Source organism: Aphis gossypii, unplaced genomic scaffold, assembly GCF_020184175.1.
Source record: "Aphis gossypii isolate Hap1 unplaced genomic scaffold, ASM2018417v2 Contig00586, whole genome shotgun sequence".
Lineage (NCBI taxonomy): Eukaryota > Metazoa > Arthropoda > Insecta > Hemiptera > Aphididae > Aphis > Aphis gossypii.
The window spans coordinates 11757-36377 of NW_026083180.1; the positions used below are offsets into that span (position 1 = coordinate 11757).

The following is a 24621-nucleotide window of genomic DNA, read 5'->3' on the forward strand; positions in this document are numbered from 1 at the left end:
AATGAACATAACAGCTAACAGACTTAATTAATATAATCAGGCTAAAAAAATGAAAAACTGATCCTAGTGTAGAATCTCCCGGAGAACAAATCGACCTCTATGCAAAATATTCGTTCGGCTAACGGTTTACCGAGAAAACCGTCATAGATAGTAAGTAGTTAGTAAAATAAGTTATATGGAAAATTTCAATTTCGAGCTGAGTATTTTTAGTAGACTTTTTATAGATTTGAGGCCCTGCTGGCATAATGCAGCGTGGGCCATTACAAAAATTGAATGTAACAAAACAAATTAATTGGTAAAGTAATTAATGATACTTACCAATGATATCGATTCAATAGAATTTCCTAACTTTTATCTTAATTTGGCTCTCTTGCACATCTGCAGCTATATCAATGTTTATGTCACGATTCTGTAAATGATTATGACTTATGATTTATATATTGAATGATAATATAATGAATAATTTCTATATGAAAGAATTTTGCAAATTGCATTAAATATTTCCCAAAGGTATAGAATCATTTACAAATAAATTTAAATTTCAACTAATTTTAAGCAACAATTTGATCCAGCACCATCTAGTGTAAAGCATTGTCATAAATTATGAAATTGTATGATACTATATTTCGTAACTTATTGCTATTTTGACCTCACACATGAATTATCAAAAATATCAAAAATAGTATTCAATGAAACTCATATTGGTAACACACATTTTTACCATAACCTAAAATATTGAAGTTATCTTTCCACACTTTAAAACAATTTAAACTTGAATATTCAAAAAAAATTATATCTGTAATGCCACTGGTGAATCCGTGTTACACAGCACTCATAATTTTGGTTATTGCTAATTTATGTATTGACAAAAGATTATAAGTGCATGTGTGCTCCTTTGTAAACCAATAACATCAAGGCACTGTTATAGAAATACACGATCATGTCATATACATTAGCATATAAACAATATATAAAACTTAAAAATTGTATTTACTTGCTTAAACCTATATTATGTATTTTAGGTTTAAGGTAAATAGTTACATAAGATACACACATAAAAAATGTATAAATAATAAAATTGTGATTTTATAAATCTTTTAAAAATTATAATGATGAAATAAAAATATATATATTATTTATGGCTTATATTTGCCATTATACACAAACAAAAAAATAAAATAAAATATACATTAAAAATAAAAAATATAACCATATGATATAAAAAAATTATGAACTGAAGAATACATTGTTGAATAATAGAGATGGGACTTGTGTAAGTTTACAACTTAACATTTGTTAGTAAAAAGCTTTTTTCAAAACAGAATAATCTCCTTATTGTCCTGGACAAATGCCTATGTCAATTATTGTATCTTGCTGACTAAAAGCTGAAAAAAATAATATTAATAAAATTATTCTGAAAATTGTATCAATGTAAAAAATATTACTTAATCAATATTATTCAAATTTTATATTGTATTATAGTGGTGTGCTTATAGATATACTTATACTATTTAATATTATGAATATTAATTCTATCAACATTTAACATTACTATAAAATTGAACAGTCAATAATTACAAATTCTCAAGTAATCAATCCATACCCGATTGTAACTTTGTAAGATAAATAATTATCTTTTCCATATTTCTTTTAAGTTGCTTTAGATGTGAAATAAAAAATAAACTTTAAATAAATAATACACCTATTAAAGAAATTGTAACACTATACCAAACTTACATGAATTGAGTAGGTATGTAATTGTTGTAGATAGCATGATATTAACTTGTTTTTTGCGATGATTTTAATTCTTTGTCTATACATTGCACCTAGAAATAATAACAATGTTATATAAAATAAAATCTACAGAATACACAAAATATGATGACTAATAACTATGAACGACTTACAAAAACCACATCTAAGGAGAACTGTTTAGATTTGAAATTTGTATACTGTACACTGTAGTGAAATTATTATTCAATTAAACAAAACAAAAAATGTAAAATACTTTAAATACTTAAAAATAAAATCAAAAATATCAAAATTGATAATAATCATTTTTTCTTTATCATGAAATTAAAAACAAAAAAAATAAATTAATAACCTCAAATATTGGTTAAGATTTGAAATGGTAACCTTCTAAAACTATATACAACCATGGTTATGGTTATACTAATCTATAATCTATAATAATTGATAAAGCAAATTTTTGTATTGTTTTTTGGTTTTTTTATGCTTTTTGAAAGCTATCTATTTAACTACTGGAAGATTTGTTACACTGACCACTTAAATGGAATCCTCATAAATTTCTCTACCGATAAAGTTTTGGGTTCACAATTTCTCGTCTCTTATGTGTGATTAATCTCGTCCGCAAATGGACGACCACAATAATTCTGAATAGAAAACATAATATTACCCTTGTTATTTTGTAATTACTATACCTATTGTTCAGCGTTAAAGGTTTTGAGACTTGTCATAAATTAAGTTATTATGTATGCATAAAAAAATAAACATATAACTGCATAAAACTATAAAATAGTCAAGTACAGAGGTTCAAATTTTAGTCACAATACCATTTGCAGCTTGCTTCTGTTAAAATACTAAGTCCTTCATCCACAGCGAACATTCTTATTTACTTATCGTTTGAAAGTTTAAAAGTAAATCTAAGTTGTCGGATAACAAAAATCGTTTTCCTTCATTCAAAACAAATCACCTTAATTACAAATACTGTATTTTAATATAATATAAATACACAAATAGGTAGGTACCTAATCTAGACAATCTAGTATTTTTCGGACAGGTTTCAACTTAGGGGGACCATTGCTTCACCAAACGTTTTGGTTTAGGCTCTTCTAAGACGCATTCCCGAAGTCGAGGGTCTTTGAACACCCCCCCTAGGTGTATTTTTGAAAATGTTTAATTTTTGTACAATGTTTCTGAAACTCGGGAACTGGGTAGTTTGAAGGTCGGTGATCAAATTTGGCGTCTGTGTGTCGAGACCGTAGAGAGCCGTTTTTTCCCTGTAATTTGGGGCTTCAAAAGTTCAAAATTTACATTTTTTTCGGTTTTTTTGGATTGGGCACTAAGATTTGGGCGCAACAAACCGTTTTTGTAATTGAATATTATAGAGGACTTTGCGACGAATCGATGGATTCCGAGATCGACGTTATGCGACTTGTGGTTCGGGAGTTATGATTTTTCGTATGTTTTTTGTACTTAGAAAATTATGTAGTAACGTGTTTTTTGGATTTTGAATTTTCGATCGATCACTATGAAACTCGAGATTCTGGTATTTTAGCGTACGACAATTCAAAAAGGGTCTATGGTCGAAGTACCTACGACCATTATTTCACCCGTAATCTGAGAAGCAAAAAGTTGAATAACACATAAAGTTATTTTTCGTATAACCATACGTTTCCTTATGGTATACGTCTGTTTAATGTTTTAAGTTATAATTATTTTGAACATTTTGTTTATATGCCACTTAAACAACACGTTTTCGAAAAATCTAAACTATAGAACTTACGAAGTATCCAACGGGGATCAATTTTACCTCTTATGATTTTTGTCCTATCTATGACGGTTTTCTCGGGAAACAGCTGGAAAACGCGATTTTCCGAATTACGAAATTGTCAATTTTCCCGGTAAACCGATGGCCGAACGAACATTTTGCATAGAGGTCGATTTGTTCTCCGAGGGATTCTACACTAGGATCAGTTTTTCATTTTTCCAAAAAGTCATTATTTAAAACTTTTATTTTTTAAAAGCCATTTGACGTATACGATGTTTTTAAAAAACCTAAATAACACGTTTTCGAAAAATCTAAACTATAGAACTTACGAAGTATCCAACGGGGATCAATTTAATCTCTTATGATTTTTGTCCTATCTATGACGGTTTTTCCCGGAAAACAGCTCGTAAGCGAAATACAATAATATTTCAATTTAAAAATACATAAATTTGGACTTATACAAAATTGTACAATAATTTCACAATAATTTTTAAAGTTTGACAAAATTACATAAATTTGGGAAAAGCATTGGAATTTTGTGTTTTAATGTTGGTACACCTGTTTTGAGTTCGGCCCTGATTTATTCGTTTATTCCATCGATAATTCCATGAAAATTATTTGCCTGTTATTCGGGGCCGAACTGTACTAGCCCCGGTCATATGATACTGTTGTTTAGTCATTAAATAAATAATATTGTTTTTTTTTAAATTTTTATATTTCAATAAAAAAAATTTGAATTGAATTAAACTTAAATGTGTTTAATTAAATATTAATACCTCTGTGAACGGATAGCCTCTTTGGGATAACGGGTCTCATTTAATTTAATATGTTAATGATTTGTTTTAAAAAAATTTCTGGTTTATTCGAATAGGTAGGTAAGTGGTAATTATAATAATCTTACTGTTTTTATACAACTAGACACTATACGTTCACATTGTTTTTTTTTTTTTCTTTTTTAACTTACATTTGTTTAGTGTATATACATTATGGATAAAGAAAACTTGTAGTTTGAGACAAGCTGGTTGTGATCATATATTCATATTTCTAGAAAAAAATAATGTTTACTGTTTTTTTTTTTTTTATTTTATCAATATGAACCATCAATCGTTGTTCATCAATCTCTGTTCGATATTCGTCCTTTTAGTAAGAAAAGTTATGTAAAAACCGTTGGACTTCTAGTTAATAAGCAAATTTCAATATTATGTTATTAAAAGTAAATAATAAAAAAGTTGTAACGTTAGATCTTGATCAGTGGTGTAAGTTAATGTGCGAAAACAATTTAATACAATTACAAAATTTGCATACTCGTTGTAAAAGTGTAAGATAGCTGATAATTTCTATCTGTTAATGTAAACCAATCAACTTAGTTTTATATTCTAATGATAATTAATAAATTATCTTTCATATTGATCTTCATCGTTTGAAAAACATTACAACATTGTATTGACTTGTATATTGCGAAAAACAGAAAAGAAATTGGAATCATACCAACAAAAACGTTTGATTACAGCTATACGTTAATAAAGTCTGACGTAATGGGTTAACCATCATCTGTCAACAAAACGAATTTACAAATCAATATATTCAAAATTATGATTTCAGCTACAGTAATATACAAAGGGAAGATTGTTCATTTATGTATGAGTTATTACAATTTCATTTTAATTCATTGTCGAACATGATATTACAAGATTTAGTGATGTAATATAAAAAGTTTCTTAATTTATTTTAATTTATCATTCTTGCTGAAAAAACTGTTATTTTATTAATACCACTTATATACTAACTTCAATATTTTTTATTTTTATTTTTTTTTTTTATTTTAATCTATAAAATATGTATTATTATTTTTTTTTTATCTAAATAATAAAAATAAATATAAATATAAAAAAATTTTTTTATTAAATAAAATTAATCCAACACCATATCCTATTACACACATTTTATAAGTTTATTTTTTTTTGGTCTGTGTCTTAGAAGCTTCTTGCCGGGATGTCGCATCATTTTGTCGAAAACAGATTGAATGAGCGTAACCATTTCTTTGACTGTAGTTAAATCATCCGGATGCTGCCCTGCTAGAGATATTTTAAGTGAGCATTCAGCATGCTTCCAACTAAAAAAAGTTAGGTTAGGTTAAATTAAATTTTATTATAAATATTTCACTTTAGTTATATATGTACATATTATTATTATTATTATTATTATTATTATTACCTATCTTGCAGAGCAACATTATCAATTTTAGCACATTTATAATGTGCTATAGTCCAGTAATCTACAGCCGTATTGTCTACAGGTGTCTTAACCGTTAATGAACAATCATCCTTTTTTATATTCAAGGTGTTCTCTGCATCGGTTGGTATAGTTGGATCTGTTATTAAATCTAATATTTTTTCTGTATAACAAATAGCAGTGCTCTATAAAATAATAATTAAATTATATTTTTTTACTTTTTCGTAGTATGTCATAAATTTATATAACTCACCTTTTTCGTCTTTTTCGATACCGGTTTCTTCTCTGGTTTTAAAGCTAGGGTTAGGTTTTTCAACCTTTTCGATGTACCTTTTTTTTTGAGATGTTGTTGCAATATTATCCTATAATTAAAATAGACGATAAGCTGATGACGGTTTACAAAATCAATTTTTCATAAAATATTTAATTTTTTTTTTTTTTATAAAAAAAAAAAAAAAATGTCTTTTAATTAAAATAATTATATATTATATTGTGATAAAAAGAGAAAAAAAATGTTTTTTTTTACTTACTTCGGAAAATACAACCGACTCCTCGTCATCGCTTTTAAATGAGTAGCAGGACATTTTTTCAAAATTAAATTAATTTTTATTAAAAAAAGTCTAGATTGTAAAATCTGTTGAAGTATACTGAATATACTGTATCGATGAGTCTCTTATATATGTAACCACTTCTACTCCTCCTCTTAAGTCTAAAATAATCAGTTCAGCTAAAACACTAACTAGAATAAAATTTGAAAGGTACGTCTTTTCATATTCGAAAAAATAGAATGTAATAACAAGTGCGATTTGTATCTAAAAGAATGTAATTGACTTCTACATTTCAATGTCAGATTTGAAAGGTTATATACAATTTAGCAAGGTACGTAAATTTAGCAAGGTAAGATTAAAATTAAATAATTGGTTATAGTAAACATGAAATAGAAACGTACGTATATTTTGGAGACTACACCGCCCAAATAGTTTAGGTAATATAAAAGCGGTTGTGATAGTATTAAGAATTAGACATACAGCTAGTTCAGTAGAAACACTATGTAGAAATCCTGCATATTACATTACTTCATTCCTGTTGCCCTGAGCTGATATTAGTTGGTTAGATTTAGAATAATGAATATTAATATATTAAATAATTGGATTACGAACATAGTTTAAATAATCGTTTATATATATATATATACATTTTAAAGATTAAAAAATATGTATTTAAATAATTGGTTATAGTAAAATATGAAATAGAAACGTATAGTCGAATTTCCTGTTTACCATGACACGTACGTATATTTTGGGGGACTACACCCAAATAGTTTAACATAAAATGGGTTGTGGTAGTATTAAGAATTAGACAAAGTTAAGCCTCACTCACGCATAGACCGATGACATTGTTCTATACTTAACAATACATCGGGTTTGCTTTTATTATATTCAGTGAATAAATAACTTTTAATTCAAACTTCTTACACATACGACAAAGTGGACTTCGTCGTTAAATCGTGCTGAACCATCTTCACCAAGACCGGTTCACTACAACTAGAAGCCAATATATTTTTTTTCAAGAATCTCCACGCTAACAGAAATGTAAGTACTAGGTATTACTTTACTACTATTAACTAGCTTTAAATTAAATATTTACTATTATAATTTTCCGCTATAAAAAATGATTCCATTTAATAATGGTATTTTACATAATTTACACCACAAATAGGTTCATTTAAATACATATGTAATTTGTATCAAAAATATAACATGTATTTGCGTTACATAAATAAATTAATTTTAGTTTTTTTTTTTTTTTTTACACCACGTTAAAAACGAAATGAAATATGTAATTTGTACCAGCCCTAAAATTGAGTTTTTAAAATTATGTTTTATTTTTATTTTTAAAAATAGGATAATATACTTAACAAGAATTTACTTATTTAATATATATATATATATATAGAGTTTGTTTTACTTATACATTTATTTATAATTAAAGTATGATTGATTTTATATATTTTATGAATTATTGCTAAACAAAAATTTACTTATTTAATATATATATATATATTGAGTTTGTTTTACATTTATTTATAATTAAAGTATGAATGATTTTATATATTTTATGATTATTGCTAAACAAAAATTTACTTATATATATATATACATTTTATTATAATTATAATTTTAATAATGTGAACAATGTTACAAATTATAATTTTAGTAAGTACAGATTAGATAATGCTCCTTTTTTAAATTTTATTTGGTGTGAATTATAAACTTGAAAAGTGGTACAAATTATTTTATTTAGATGTGGTGTAAATGAGATATAGTTTTTACATTACCTTTTTTATATTTAAAATAAAAAAATAAACGAATAAATATTTACCTATAATTTCAGAATTATAAAATGGAATCTCCTCAAATCGTATACCTCCGATCTTTGATTGAAGAATTACATTTGAAAGTTTTAAAAAACCAAAAAAGTGTTGATCAAGATGAAGAAAGAAAAAAATTGATATAAGAGCTTTAAATAAAAAAATTAATAATTTATATAAAAAAAAATAATAGATCTAGTTGAAATAGACAAGTTAAGAAATGAAAAAGAAACGTTTTAGATGACTATAATTTTTCTTATTATATTGGTGAAAAATGTAATAGACGTATACGTTATCGTTCCTCAATTTTGAATAATCAACTAGAAGATTTAATAAATAAATTTGTTTAAATAAATCTATTTTTTTTTAACCTAATTTATATTATTTCTTTAATCTATTTTCCATTTTTTCTTTTTTTTTATACACCTACTTATATAGAAGTATTACTTTGTTCATAATAGCTTTTCCAAAACATAAAAAAAAAAAATATTTTTTTTTAGAAAATGGATTTACTTAACCATATCTTAATTGAAATTCATCGATTGGATGAAGAAATCGATGATAATGATGAGAAGGAAGTACAAAGTAAACATGAACAAAGAAAAACTATAATTTTAATCAAAAGAAAAATTAAAATATTAAGATATGAAAAATACTTAGCTAAAACACTTTTCCAAAAAAATAAAAAAATAAAAATCTTAAAAGAGAATAAAATAAATTTGAGAAATGAAATATTACTTGTTAATTAATATTATGATTTGTATGGTTATGTTAGATTTCGAAAACAGACGTTAGCTTATCATCTGCATAGCGATTATTGTACATTATTGGATGATCTAAATTTATTAACAGAATCTTTTTGTTTGAATCTAAAATGATTTTTTTTTTAAAAAAACTAAGTAGGTACTCATTGTTTATTTAAGATTTTTATTATTATTATTTTTTTTTAAAAATGTAAAACAAAAAAAAAACATACATTTATATATATACATAAACTTAATGTGTTTTTTATTATTTCAGTCTCATTATGAACAGAAATATAATAACAAAAAAACAGCGTATGAACACGATTGGAAGTGGACTTATTGAAATAGAAAGATTTAGAAAAGGTTCAAAAACTTTCATAATTAAGAACTGTGAAAATTATATAGATTACAAATTATTTTTTAACTATATTTTACATGAGTTAATTTTAAAGTTAAGACAATCGTGTATTAAAACGTCGATCAAATTTAATTACGCGTTGACGCTACTTACACACGTCCTATAACACATGATAAACAAGATGTGGCTTTTAAAACTTCGAATGTTTTAGCATGTAATTCATCCGATTTCGCTAGTTTGTTAAACACAAAGTTTGATAAAATATTAGCTGAAGAATCTGAATTTATTGCTAAAGGTTCAGGATGGACACTTGTTTCAATAGATGGGTTACAGTTGAGAATCAATTTAGTAAATCCATTAAAAGGAGGTGCATATTTAGATTTACCTAAATTTATACGAGAAAAAAAGGCTATTATAAACGTTAAAAATAAAGATAAATACTGTTTTAAATATTCTATACTAACCAAATATGATACGCGTTCTAATAAATCACGATTTAACCAAAAATATTTTGATTTTCTTGAATAAAAGAGTGGGTTAGATTTTAAATGTATTGATTTTCCAACACCAATAAATCAAATTAAAAAATTTGAACGTTTAAATAATGTTTCAGTTAATGTTTATAGTTTAAATAATAAAGGTACTATTTTCCCTCTATTTTTAAATAATAAAGAAGAAAAAAATCATTTTGATCTATTTTTTGTCAATAATCATAAAACATCGCATTATTGTTATAATAAAGATTTTTCAAGATTTATTAGAAGTCAGAAAACTAAAAATTGTCCTAAATTAATTATTTGCAAGAGGTATTTTACAACTTTTGGAAATAAACCATGTAAAAGTAAACTTTGGGGTGAAACAGGATTAACTGAACATAAAAAAATGTGTAGTAAGAATGAATTAGGAAGACCGATAATGTTTGAAGAAGGAAAAGAAAATAAATTCATATTTTTCAAAAGTTATAAAAAAACTTCTAGATACCATTTGTTATTTATGCTGACTTTGAATGTATTTTAAAACCTAAACAGTCAAATGAATTCACTGAAACTAGTAAAACTTATATCACACATTTACATGAAATTATGAGTTATGCATTTTATGTAAAAGTTGACTATAATATTATCACAGAAAAGTTAATGCGACAGCTTAAAATTCCAACAAACATAATAATTTTAGAGGTATTGATGCGGCAAAAAAGTTTATGGAAAGTATGATTGATATTTTAAAAAAAATAAATGATATTTATCAAATTAATGTACCAATGATTACGTTGACTGAAAAGGAGGAAAAAGAATTTCAAATAGCAAAGGTTTGTAAAATATGTTTATTATCTTTTGAAGAAAATGAATTATATAAAGTTATAGATCACTGTCATATTACTGGTAAATATAGACAATGTATTTGTTTTAAATGTTGTTGTATTAAGATTTAACGAACTTCAATAATTATTAAGCAATAATAAAACAAAACATTTAAATAGGTTAAGATAACAATAAATTGTGAAATATGGTGTTAATAAACTTTTATATTTTAGCTAGCATAAGTAATCTAGTAATCAAAACATAGTAGTAAGAAATGTAAATAAAAATTGTTATTAATCGGGTTAAAATAATAATTACGTAAGCTAAGGTGTATGAATTGTAAATTTAGTATATAAGAGATATGGTTAAGGCAGCAAAGGGGTCAGTGGTGGTGATCGTGTGACTCGATCACCACCGGACGTCGTGTTCAAATAAAGTACTTTGCGTTATTTTGTGTTTAACTTTATTTTGGTATACGTCCGAGTAATCGGAGTATACGACAATGTAATTTTGAAATAACCAACCCATCATTTGTTCCAATTTTTTTTCATAACTTATCATACGATAGTCACTTTATAATTCGATAACTTGGTTTTGATGAGAAGAATATACATGTTATTCCAAATTCTGTAGAAAAGTATATATCTTTTAGTAAAGAGGTTGTTCCGAGATTTAGTATAAAATTCGTTGATACATTCCGTTTTATGGCCTCCTCATTAAGCGAGCTTGCAGAAAATTTACTAGAAGATAAATCAAGGTTTAAAGAAACTTTAAAATTATTTTCTAATAAAACATTTGATTTAGTCACACGAAAAGGGGTTTTCCCTTATGAGTATATTGATAGTTGGAGTAAATTAAACGAAACTCGATTACCTTCAAAATCTGCATTTTATAACTCTTTAAAATGTGAAGAAATTAATAATAATGATTATTCTCATGCTAAAAAAATTTGGAAAGTATTTAATATTAAAACTTTGGGTGAGTATAGTGATCTTTATTTGAAAACTGATGTCACCATACTAACGGATGTGTACCTTGCAAAAACAAGTAAAACTGCGAAATTGGTAACATCGGTGCTTTCATCAACTTGAATAGCGAAAATTTTACTGTTTTTTATTCTATCTATTACTGTCAACTCAATATCTTCAGACATATCCTGAATTCGACGAGAAATTGTATTATTTGAAAGAGGAATACTGTTTATCTTTTTTACGTTCTCTTCTCAAAATATACACTGAACAGTATCTTTTATACAAGGAGAAATCAAATTTTCAGCTATTGTATGATTCTTACCACATTTTGCAATACGATAACTAATACGATAACTAGCTTCAATCGCGTTTTGGTTATCTTTATTAGCTGGCTTTATGTATGATGTTAAAATCGAAGTATTCTCATTATTTATAGCTAAACGTTTAAAAAAATCACATTCTTTATTTTTATAATCGGCATGTTTTGTTTCTAAATGTCTTAAGAGCAGAGAAGGTTTCATGTAGCTATTTGACAATACTTCACCACACACAATACACTTAGGTTTAGGATAGTCAAAATCTCCTACATATGAAAATCCATATTTTACATATTCATCATTATATTTTCTCTTTTTACCTTTTTGAAGAACTGAAGACTATGCATTTTCTGTATGGTGTACCAAATCTTTAGCTAAGTCTTGAGAAGTACTTCTTAAATGAATATTTTCTCCAACTTGGTCTAGTTTTTTTATTGTACCAGTTTTTAACCATTGATCCATACTTATTTAAATTAAATTACAGAATATTAAGCAACCACCGACAACAATTTGAAAACAATGGAAAATAACGAATTATAAAATATAAATAAGAAAAATTTTCATACAATAATCACAGATTGAAAGCAATCGACGTACTGATTCCATTATATACCTATATTACAAAATTAAGTTTTATCCGTGTGTACGAAAGTGCGATAACAATATAAACCGGCCGAATTTCAATACACACCAACACCGAAACATACCATATGGCATATAATAGTATTATATAATCTATAATAAGATAGTATTATAGGTAGTATTGTATACTCTGTAATCCACATCTCTAAGATAAGGAAAAATTGTTATTTGTGTGAAACAAGTTTTCATTTGTAATAACGTATATTGCATATTTTCGAAACGAATAGTTTTAAATTAACCAAATTCAATATTTTTCCGCCATTACTCAAATTTTTTCCGCGTACCCCTTGAGATCATCGCGAGTACCCCTAGGGGTACGCGTACCCCCGGTTTGGAACCGCTGAGTTAAAAGATATGCTAAAGCAAACTTACCAAACATTAAAGGTTTGAACTATAATCCTAATAAATCAATTTCATGCATTACATATCTTGATTGTGTAAATTTATATGGAAAGTCGATGTTAACTGAGCTACCTTTCAAAGATTTCGAATGGGTTGATGATAGATGTTACTAAAATTCCTGATGATTCAAAAGTCGGATATATATTAGAAGTTGATATTGATTATCCTGAATATTTACATGAAAAACATAATGATTTCCCGTTTTTACCTTTAAACAAATGTCCTCCAAATTCAAAAGTTAAAAAATTAATAACTACTTTATCATCAAAAAAAAAAAAATATATATATATATATTACACTATAAAAATTTAAAACAGGCAATTGCTAATGGTCTTAAATTAGTAAAAATTCATCGAGCAATCAAATTTTCACAGAGTAAATGGATGGCCTCATATATCGAACTATGTACGAGAATGAGGAGAGAAGCTAAAAACAGAGTTGAAAAAGATTTTTGGAAGTTATTAATTAATAGCGTTTTTGGTAAATGTATGGAGAATGTTCGAACTAGAGTTTATTTAAAACTGGTTTCATCAGATAAACAAGCAAATAAATTGATGATGAAAAATACTTTTAAAGATAGAACTATATACTCTGAAAATCTTATGGCTATTCACCAACATAAGGAAACTATCAAATTCGATAAAGCAATTTATGTAGGGTCTGCAATTTTAGATGTCTCGAAAACATTTATGTATGATTTTCATTATAATGTAATGAAAAATGAATATAATAATAAAATACGATTATTGTACTCGGATACAGATTCTCTGATATATAATATTCGAACATTTAATTTTTTTGATGATATTAGATATGGTTTATTTCCGTATTTTGATACATCAAAGTATCCAAAAGATCATTATTGTTTTAGCAAAAATCATAAAAATCAACCTGGTTATTTTAAAGATGAAATGGGAGGAAAAATTTTAAAAGAATTTGTTTCATTAAGACCGAAATTATATGCTTACAAGACTGAAAACAACGATGAGGTTAAAAAAGCTAAAGGTGTAAAAAAATATGTAATTAATCAACATATGTATTTTAAAAATTATATAGAAGTATTAAATGCGTACATAAACCATATCTCTCTTGATAATAAACAAACTTGTAGAAACATGAATTTTATTCAATCGAATAAACATGTTGTTCATTCTAAAACAATGAATAAGCTTGTACTAAGTGGTAACGATGATAAACGTTTTATAACAAACGATGGGATTAATTCACTAGCATACGAACATTATAAATTAAAAAAATAATTATTCTAATATTCACTATGTTTAAGAGAATCGATATTAAGTGTTTTTTCCAAGGAATCACAATTATACATAACTATTCAAATTATCAAGATTTTAATTCATTTAATTGTGGTCATTTATGTCTTGAATTTTTACAATGTATGAATCAATTACATTAAGTTTAACTGGTAATACAACTACATTATCTGTACATTATTTTCCAGCAATTGATTTGACACAAATAGATGACTTTTATAATGATAAAAAATACATTGGAATAAAACCAACAGAGAAAATAACTTTTGATATCGGGATTGATCAAGTAGATTTTAGGACAACCATATTCAGTAATGGTACAATACGTTTCACGTAGAAAACAGTATAGGACCTTTATTGGGATTTGAAAAAAAAAATTATAAACCACACATGCAATACATTGATGGCCATCGTTCACAACAGTATTAATTCAATAAAAGTAATGTGCAATATAGCTCAAGGTTCATTCAACAACCATATGCCAAGTCATTCAATTTATGAGTTTTCCCCTACTGAGAACATAGGGACGAAGCTGATTCAATCTCCAACTAACCTAATATATTATAAATTAAATAAAACAAATATCGATTTAATAACTATACAATTAGTTGATCAAGATCATAATCCGATAAACAATTTAGGTGAAAAATTAGTAATCGATCTACATATTAAACGTTACGGATCTTAAGATGGAATTAAAATTTAATATAAGCCCATTACAAAAGATAAATCTTGCTAGTCATATGACTAAAGCGTTACAAATAACAACGAAAAATAAATCAATTTTAAAGGCTTTAGATTATAAATTAAAGCAGAATGCCAGAAGTGATATTTTAGATAATATAAGTTCACCGTTTGAAACCGATTCTAAAATTAAGAAAATCGAATATCATTCATATAGACCGTATACAACTTCATTTAATAATAATGATGAAATACGTATATAAATCCAACAAACAGATGTTTATCCGTATCTGAATGAAAGCTTTATATATTTAGAAGGTCAAGTATCAGATGCTGGAAAAGTAAAACTTACTAATAACGGTTTTTCCTATCTCTTTGAACAAATACGACTTGAAATCAATGGAATAAAAGTAGATAGTACACGTGTACTTGGTATTACCAGTTCGTTAAAAGGTTATCTATCAGGTACACCTGATAATTATAATTGTTATGAAAATGCTGGTTGGATTTTTAAAAATAGTTCAAACCAAGCAAATAGTAATGGAGAATTTAGTGCAGGGGTCGCCAACCTTTTCAAACAAGTGAGCTATATTTGAAATTTTTAGTCCCAGGTGATCGACATCTAGGATAATTTAGTTTTATGAGCAAAAAAAAAAAAAAGGTCTTAGCTCCAAAGAATAAATATTTATTGTTTCTTCATGATGATAATAATAATAATAATGTAATATATTGATAATACATGAGAAATAGTAAAAAAAATTGTTATTTAAATAATGTGATTTTATAAATGTATTAATGTGATACTTGGCATTGGTTTCCTGCAAGTTTTAAAAATTCTGGTAAGTAATTAGAAACAGCTGCTCGTAAACTTGAATCTAAATTACTGTCTGTAATTCTTGACCGATATTTGTTCTTTAAGTATTTCATACTCGAAAATGTTGACTCGCATAACCATGTTGAACCAAAAAATGAAGTTACACGAAGGGCAATACTTCGTAGATTTGGGTATTTTTGAGCACTTGCGTGTTTCCAAAACTCCGAGGTAATCTTAAGTATTGAATCATTTTGTAACGTTATTATTTCCATTTCCAAAACTGTTTTATCAAGATTAAACAAATCTCCAATTTCTTTCGCTCGTGTCTCAACATCCCCAGAAAATGGATTTGATATAAACTGCGCAACTGGCTCAAGTATTTTAAAGTCGTTGAATCTTCTTTTAAATTCGGAACGTAAATGTTGAATTATATTTATGTGGTTTGTAGGCTCATAAATATTTTCAGAATAATTAATTATTGTTTCTTGAAGCGTAGGGAAATGCTGGAAATCACCATTTTTCATTTTATTTTCCCAATATGCTAATTTACTAGAAAATGCTTGAACATCTGATATCATATTAATAATTTGTTTTTCTTTTCCTTGTAACTCTAAATTTAGGAAATTAATTTTTTCAGTAATATCAACTAAAAATGCAAAATCTTCAAGCCATTTTATATTTTCTAATTCTTCATAAACAATATCAATTTCTTGTAAAAAAATTTTAATTTGTGGTAATAATTCTTTAAAACGATGTAGTACTTTACCTTTACTTAACCAACGAACGTTAGAATGTAATAGTAAATCTCCATAATGACAATCTACTTCGTCCATCAGTTCACGAAAAAGACGTCTTTTTAATGCCTTACCTCTGATGCTGTTTACAATTTTCACTACAAGTTCCATAACATTGTTTATATTTATAACTGAACCACATAATGCTTGTTGATGAATTATACAATGATATTGAAAAAAATGAGGAAACGAATTATCGTTTTTACATAACGCTAAAAATCCCTTTTTATTTCCACAAAATGATGGGGCTCCGTCAGTTGTAATACTAACTAATTTTTCAATTGGAATTTCTTCTTCTTCAACAAATTGTTTAAACGTTTTATAAATATCTTCTCCTCTAGTTCTTCCGGTTAACGACAAGACTTTTAAAAACTCTTCCTTAACAGAAAAATCGTCAAAACACATTCTGATGAAAATAGAAAGCTGTGCAGTATCAATCATATCGTTAGACTCATCCATTTGTAAACTGAAGTATGAACATTTTGATAAATCAGTCTGTAGTTGAGTTTTTTGATTTGAAGATATGGCTCCAATACGACGCATTACTGTGTTACTTGATAATTGCATTGAACTAATGGCACCTACAATTTCACTTTTATTTTTGAAGTCTGTAAACAATGAGTCAGAAGCTTCTTTAAATGCTTCTTTAATTAATTCACCATCGGAAAACGGTTTTTTCTTCTTTGCTAATAAGTATGCTACTTTGAATGAAGCAATAGTTACATTTTGGGCCAATTTATTTGGATTTTTAAAAACAGACTGCTCTTGGTTCAGTTTTAATTTCATGGTTTTTAGCTTATCTTGTCGTAAACTGGAATCAGTTGGAAACTTTAAATCGAAATCTGCATGTTTAGTTCGGTAATGCCTTTCTATGTTTCCACGTTTGAAAATTGAAAGAGTATCTCGGCATAATAAACACACGCACTTGCCTTTAATGTCAACAAAAAAAAACTCTAACTCCCATTCCTGATTAAAATGATAAGTTTTACACTTTTTATTTGGATTCATTTTATTTGTTGTAAATTCTAAATAAATTTGGAACGTAATAACGAAAATATACGGAACATATACGCGTTGCACACGTCTTGCACAAGACGACTAATTGACAGTCGAGTTATAACTAACAATAATTCTGACCATTTATTGTAGCCGAGGCATTTATTTTCAAATAAAAAAAAAAATTCTGACTATTACCGATTGACCGATAATGGTAAATTTCTAGAATACAATTTAGCAATCCACATTATCCGATTATTTATTACGCGATCGACCGATAATGGTAAAATTAATTTTTATAACGATCGACCTATATTCATAGAAAGATCGACCAGTCGATCGCGATCGACTGGTTGGCGACCCCTGATTTAGTGCATGCATTCCGTTAAAATATTGGTTAGGTCTATTTGAAGACTTTAAAAAGATATTAGTTAATTCTAGATTAGAACTAATATTAACTCGAAGTCATAGCGATTTAAACGCTCTAAAGGTAATTACGAGTGAAAGTACAAATTTCGGAAAAAGTTGTTTTGAATAAAATAGTTTGGAAGGTTCCACATCTTACTGTTGATGATGAAGAAAGGTTAAAATTATTAAAACTTATTGAAAAAGAAAAAAGTTTGTTTACCCCGTTCAGATCTTTTGAAACTTTTGATTATCCTGAACTCGGTACCACTAAAAAAGTTGTATGGAACCTAAAAACTGCTTCAAAATTAGAAAAACCTTGATTCATTATAATCGAATTACAAAAGGGATGTAAAAATTCGTTAGAAAATGATTGTGGTGTATTCGATCATTGTAATATAACTAATGTAAAAGTATTTTTAAACTCAATAGCATATCCTTATGATAATTTAAATTTGGATTTTGCTAAAAATATTTTTACCTTATTATATGATATGTATACATCGTTTCAAGAATCGTACTATGAAAAAAGTATTCGGAACCCGATATTAAGCCCATCTACATTTCTAACGCATGTTCCAATTAACAAATAAAAATCTAACAAGTTAAAATTAATCGGAAGGATCGGAAGAAGTATCTCCTGTTATTGTCATTACGTGGGATGTTCCTCCTTCTTCAAAATCTTCAGTAATGAAATCAATATTGAACAATTTATCTTCTGATTTAATATTGTGTCTCGTATCTGACGAAATTGGCCCACATGTCTGGTGTTACGAGATTGACGCCATCGACCAGTAATTTTTGTACATCGTTGAACTTGAACGTTGTATTATTGTAATTAACGTGAATTTTCACAGCCGCCCACTCCAACTCTATTGGGCTTAGCTCACAATGGTAAGGCGGCAAACGCAATACAATTCTATTAGATTTTAATGCTTCTTCGTCAATCACATATTTATCATGCAGATGTCTAATTTCTCTGACCTTCTCCAACATTAAATGTTTGACCATCGGTGTCTCAATACTACAACCTTTGGATCTTAACCATTGTACTATTTTATCTCTTTTCCAAGCAATTATGGGAATGGGGTCCAGTTTGACGGAATGGTAAGAAGCATTGTCCATGACTATCACGGAGTTTTCTTTTAACTTAGGCAAAATTCCTCAGAACCAGTCATAGAAGGTGTCTCCGTTCATTTCATTTTGGTAAACTACTGTGTTTTTTTTTTGACTCAAAATACAGTAGACCACTCTCGACAAAACCCTCTGCTGAGCCGATATGGACAACGATTAATCGCTTGCCCTAACCTGTACGATTTTTTGGCCTGGTAGATAGTCATTTTAGGAATGCATCTCTGTGCGACTCTATTGTCGTGTCCATCCATACTTTATCAACAGTCTCTCCTGCATTTACCCATGTCTTGTCGAGAAAGTATACTGTTCGACCTTCATTCCTATAACGTTGTATGTCTAGACTTTTGTTGCCATACTACAATATCTCCTCTCTCAGTCAGGGCGCTGTTCCGGTTTCTCTTCGTATATTCAAATCCCAGTTCCTTTAAAATACGCTGCAAAGATGACCTGGGTATTGTCGGTAACTCCGTATCATCAGTGATGGCACAAACGATTTTTTTTAATGTTGGAATCTCATTATGCCAAAATCCGTGTATTTTTTGTCTGATAGCGTTTATATCGATATCGTCAAGTTTGTCGTTGATTGTTGGACGAATTTTTCGTATATTGGGTGACTTCACTTCTTTATTGGTTTTATAATTTCTTACAATTTTACAAACTGTAGTGTATCCAATGCCGCTTTCTTCAGATATTATTTGCATTAAACTCTTAAATGTCACATTTGGCTATTGTTTACTTTTGGTTTTACACATATTAATCACAATTAATTTCTGTTTATTTTCAACAAACTGAAACAAAGTTAAGTGAAAAAAATGTATCAATAATTGTAAAAATAGAAAATTTTACTGACTGGTGCTTGAATTTTATGATTATAATGTTACCTAAATAATTGTTTTGAATTATAATTAACCTAGTTTGATTATTGATCTAAATTTTTAAATAGAAAATTAAAACTATGACATAACTATGAATTGACATAATATGACATAATATAGCAAAATCTAATAATTTGGTTTTTATTTTCACGGTTCTTTTCCGTTTACCATTTTTAAAATATAAAATAATTTAAAAATGCTTACTTCTCCACATCGATTATTTTTAAAGGGTGAACTCAATGATAATTGCTAATTCTGTAAATTTTCAACAGCTGGTGTGTCAGAAGTGTTAGTATTGATGAATTCAACTGTCAATTGAACTTGACACAGAAAAATAAAAATAAAAACATATATAAAAATATAAAAATGATATACTATAACCTATCATCTGAGAATATGCATAACAACGCTTACGAGTAATATTAATAATAATTATACAGAACAAATAATCACGAGCCCAACCTGTGGGGCGCCTTTTCCTAATAGGTCTACCATCTGATACTTCTATAACTCCCTCTCTGGGTCCCACCTCAACTTCTTCTCGGTCATCTCCGGTCTCTCCGTCTCAATTTTCTCCTTCCTCTTCATTTTGGTTGTCTTCTTCTTCTTCATCTTGGTTGTGCAGTTTCCACGACTTAAGTTGTATAACATGTGCAGTGGTGGCGAACCGACTTTTTTTTGTCTTGGTTCAACTCAACCACTCGGTAGACATCACCAGGTAGCTTCTCAGTCACAACCAGGGGACTTCGATAACGGTCTTGTAGTTTTGTGGATTCTCCAGTGGCAGTAGGGCATCGCTTCATGACCACTACCTCTCCCACGGGGTAGCTTGTGTTGTCATGACGATGTTTGTCAAACGCAGTCTTTACCTTCTGCTTGGATCTCGTCATCTGCTCTCGTGCTTCCCGCCGCAACTGTTCTGGCATCATCCACTCATCTGCTGTCTTAGAAACAGCGTTCCAAGACTGAATCTAGGTCTATACCCGTGCAACAATTCGAAAGGTGTCCTAGACGTCACCTTGCTCTCACTGTTGTTAAGGTAACGCTGTATCCTAGACAGGTCTTTGTCTCAACCGTCAGGTCCACTGCCCTCGGTCATCAACGCAGCAATCTTCCGTAACAGGGTACTCGTTGATCGCATGCGTTTTCTTCAGTCCTGGTCTAATTTCAACACCTCCGACTACAAATCCAAGGAACTCAATACGCTTTGTCCCGAAAATACATTTTGAAGGTTTTAATGTCAATGCTGCAGATTTGAGTTGTTCCAACACTGACCTCAACTTAGTTAACAGATTAGGCCAATCCGAGCCGTCGATCACCATATCGTCCAAGTAATTGTGCACAGTTTTACCTTGTAGTGGCCCTAACACATACTGCATTAACCTCGTAAATTCGGCGACTGCGCTCGACAGCCCGAAAAGCATGCGCGTAAACTGACCTGTCGTGTCAGCTGTGATAAACGCGGTCTTTTCGGCAGCTTCTGGTGTTAGCGGTATTTGGAGATATCCGCTCGACAAATCCAGCTGGATGAACATTTTCCTGGCCGCCAACGCCTCGAGCTGTTCCGACATATCTGGCAGTGGATAATGTTGACGAATGGTTTGCTTGTTTAAACGCCGATAGTCAACACACAGTCTGTTTTTACCATCTTGTTTTACAAGCAGTACCGGGCTCGCATAAGGAGAGACGTTATCGACAACCACACCACTCGATTGCACTCTTGCACGATTTTTGAGATTTCTGCACGATCGGCGCGCGTCTTCTTATATGGCCTGCAAACTACTGGCCGACTATTGGCTACCTCATGAATTCTCACGGTTATAAGTGGCGTGCACCCAAGTTCGTCCAAACTTGTCGCGAAACAATCGCGATATTCGTTGACCAGCCCCAAAAACGCTGCTTCATCGTCGACAGACAATTCGGAATTAACGTACCCAAAATCCCAAAGATCACACTACTAATAGAATATTTCAAGTAGTATGTAAAATTAGTTTAAATTCGACAAAACTTGAAATGTTGTATAAATGGGGGTGTGATGGCAGTAGTGGTCAGTCTCAATATAGGCAAAATTTTAATGATGATTCTTTGATAACTGATGAAACAATGTTTATGTTTTCAATTGTGCCGCTAGAACTTCGATCTCATTCTGAAGTTAATGATGTCGAAAATAATTATGAAGTTATTTGGACTAATCCTTCTCCGTCATCCACTAAATTTTGTCGTCCAATCAAATATATATTTAAAAAAGAAACTATCGAGAGTACTAAAGAAGAAGTTAAAGATATTGAAACACAAATACTTAAGCTTGTAAACACTGATGTAATTTTTAACGAATCAATCGTTCATGTCAAACATACTCTCATATTTTCAATGGTCGATGGAAAGGTACGTATATATTAGTAAAATTTAACTCCAAAATTATGATTATAATTAAATTTACTTTTAATTTTTAGGTTTGCAATTCTATGACTGGAACATCTAGCCAAACGTGTTACATTTGTGGGTGTAAGCCGAAACGTTTTAATGACATCGATAGCGTTAAAAACATGCCAAATAAAACTGAAAATTATAGATTTGGATTATCTACTTTACACGCGTGGATACAACGCGTGGTTTTTTGAATATTGTTTACATTTGGCATATCGTTTAGAGTTCAAAACTTGGCAGGTAAACAACTTAAATATTAAAATTATTTTCATAATTAAGTTAAATTAATATTTATATATATTATTAAAATTGTACAGGTCAGAGCTATCAACAAAAACGCATTTAATGATAGATAACAATTAATACAAAATAAAATTCGATCTGAACTGGGACTTTTAGTCGACGTGGTATTACAAGGTAAACACAACTATATATAATATATATATTTATACTAACGATTTTTTTAAAAACTCAGGACATGGCACTACAAATGATGGTAATACAGCACGAAAATTTTTTAGAAACGCTGAAATATCTGCAAATTGTACAGGCTTAAATGTGGAATTGATCCAGCAATGTGGAAATATTTTATCAGCTATGGCCAGCGGAATGATAATTAATATAGATTACTTTGAAGAGTATTGTTTAAAAACAGCAAAGATGTTTGTCACGTTATATCCATGGTACTACATGCCCGCGAGTGTGCATAAAGTGTTATTACACGGTGCAGATGTTATAAGATTTGCACCACTTCCTATTGGTAATATTCATTTAAGAGTAAGTTTTATAAAAAATTAATATTATACATTTTAGGTAAACTATCTGAAGAAGCGCAGGAGAGTCGAAACAAAGACTACAAACAATACAGAGAGCATAATACTCGTAAAAACTCTAGGCTAAATACAAACGAGGATTTGTTACATATATTGTTGATTTCGTCAGACCCGTATATTTCGTCCATTCGAAATGTGTCAAAACAAAATGAACATGAGTTATCAGATGATGTAAAAAAATTATTGATAATACCAGAATCAGATGAAGACGAAGAAAGTGACATAAATCAATCTTTTTCAGAAATCACGCTGACTGATTAATCAGTGATTTATCTCGGAAGATTATATTATACACAATTATTTAAATTTGATGGTTAATTTAGTTCATTACTTTTTTTATTTCTTAAAATGTATACCTATATTTATAGCAAAAACATTTAATTTAACATTAAAAGTTGATTAAGTACTAAAATCATGGTTTTTAGTTTTTTACAATAGTAGGTATATCATATTTATTTAAAGAAATCCATTTTTGTAAATTACTGTTGCAACTGAATGCAAAAAATGTTTATACTTCTAAATAGCTATCAATTTTCTATACAATATGTATATAGTGAATAATTGGTAAAAGTGCGTAAATTTAAGTACCATTACGCCAAAGTTCAAAAACCATTAAAATACTCAATATTTCAACACAATAATAAGCAAATACCAAAAAAAAAAAAATAATATAAAAAAATAAAAAATCTGTTATTATAGCATTTAAGACAACATAATAACTACATAAAAAAAAATTATTGTTTATCGTTTTAAGTGAGAGAATAAAATAATATGAAATATGTGAAAGTTATAAAATGTCAATCAAAAAATGTATATATTTTATACAAACAGTACTATAAGTCGGGTGTATGTTAATTAATTAATTTGAAATTTTATATTTAACCACAGAATATTGTAAAGATAAATTATTGATAAAAAAAAAAAATAATTTTTTAGTTTTAAAAATAATACTTTTGGCCGCCTAAAATCGTCTTTTATACCACTGTGCGCGGCTAGGAGAAATAACTTAGGACATATAAAGTTTTTTTTTTTTTTTTTTTATTTTTTTATTTTAGAACCATCAGCAATAAAACTATTATAGTTCGACAATTAGATTAAAACGATAAATAGAATTTGTGTGTACAATTTAAACGATAACATTGGTATGAATATAATGTTAATAATAGTTTTAGCATATAATAAAATAATAGAGAGAAAAAAGATAAGATAAAAACATAATGAGGTGATTATTGTTAACAATGATAATAATAACAACTAAGCAACTTTAGTTAGAAGTGAATTGAGGACTGTGGTTAGCAGGGAGATAAGAGGACTAATAATAGCGTTTAGATTGGAAATAAAGTTGGACAGAATGGTTGAGATGGGTGGAGATGAACCATTCGTGTTGTGATTTTTCGTTGCTTCTGCGTAGTTTTTCGGTTTGATAGGAGGAGGTTCGGTTGGAATGTTGGCCTCCAGAGGGACTGCTGGAGGAACCGGTGTATCATTATTATCTGTGTTGTTCATTTTTCGTGCAAGGCGCCTCTTGAGATAA

General features: G+C 28.5%; 3 protein-coding genes across 3 annotated transcripts; 1 reads left to right on the top strand and 2 right to left on the bottom strand.

Moving 5' to 3' along the window:
* Window positions 1–15601: 15601 nt before the first annotated feature.
* Window positions 15602–17425, bottom strand: LOC126554737 (general transcription factor II-I repeat domain-containing protein 2A-like). Its single transcript, XM_050209775.1, has 3 exons — window positions 16734–17425; window positions 16390–16499; window positions 15602–16311 (listed from the first exon to the last, which is right to left on the bottom strand). Exons 1-3 carry the CDS (start codon window positions 17423–17425, stop codon window positions 15602–15604), a joined length of 1512 nt encoding a protein of 503 aa, XP_050065732.1.
* A 1116-nt stretch (window positions 17426–18541) lies between these two features.
* On the bottom strand, window positions 18542–18943 carry LOC126554738 (uncharacterized). The gene has a single exon (XM_050209776.1). The coding sequence runs from the start codon at window positions 18941–18943 to the stop codon at window positions 18542–18544; it is 402 nt and encodes a 133-aa protein (XP_050065733.1).
* Window positions 18944–22438: 3495 nt separating this feature from the next.
* LOC126554736 (uncharacterized) lies at window positions 22439–23416 on the top strand. The gene is made up of 4 exons (XM_050209774.1): window positions 22439–22494; window positions 22572–22661; window positions 22730–23014; window positions 23068–23416. The coding sequence occupies exons 3-4, from the start codon at window positions 22852–22854 to the stop codon at window positions 23346–23348; spliced, it is 444 nt and encodes a 147-aa protein (XP_050065731.1). The 5' UTR covers window positions 22439–22494; window positions 22572–22661; window positions 22730–22851; the 3' UTR covers window positions 23349–23416.
* The last annotated feature ends 1205 nt before the right edge of the window (window positions 23417–24621 follow it).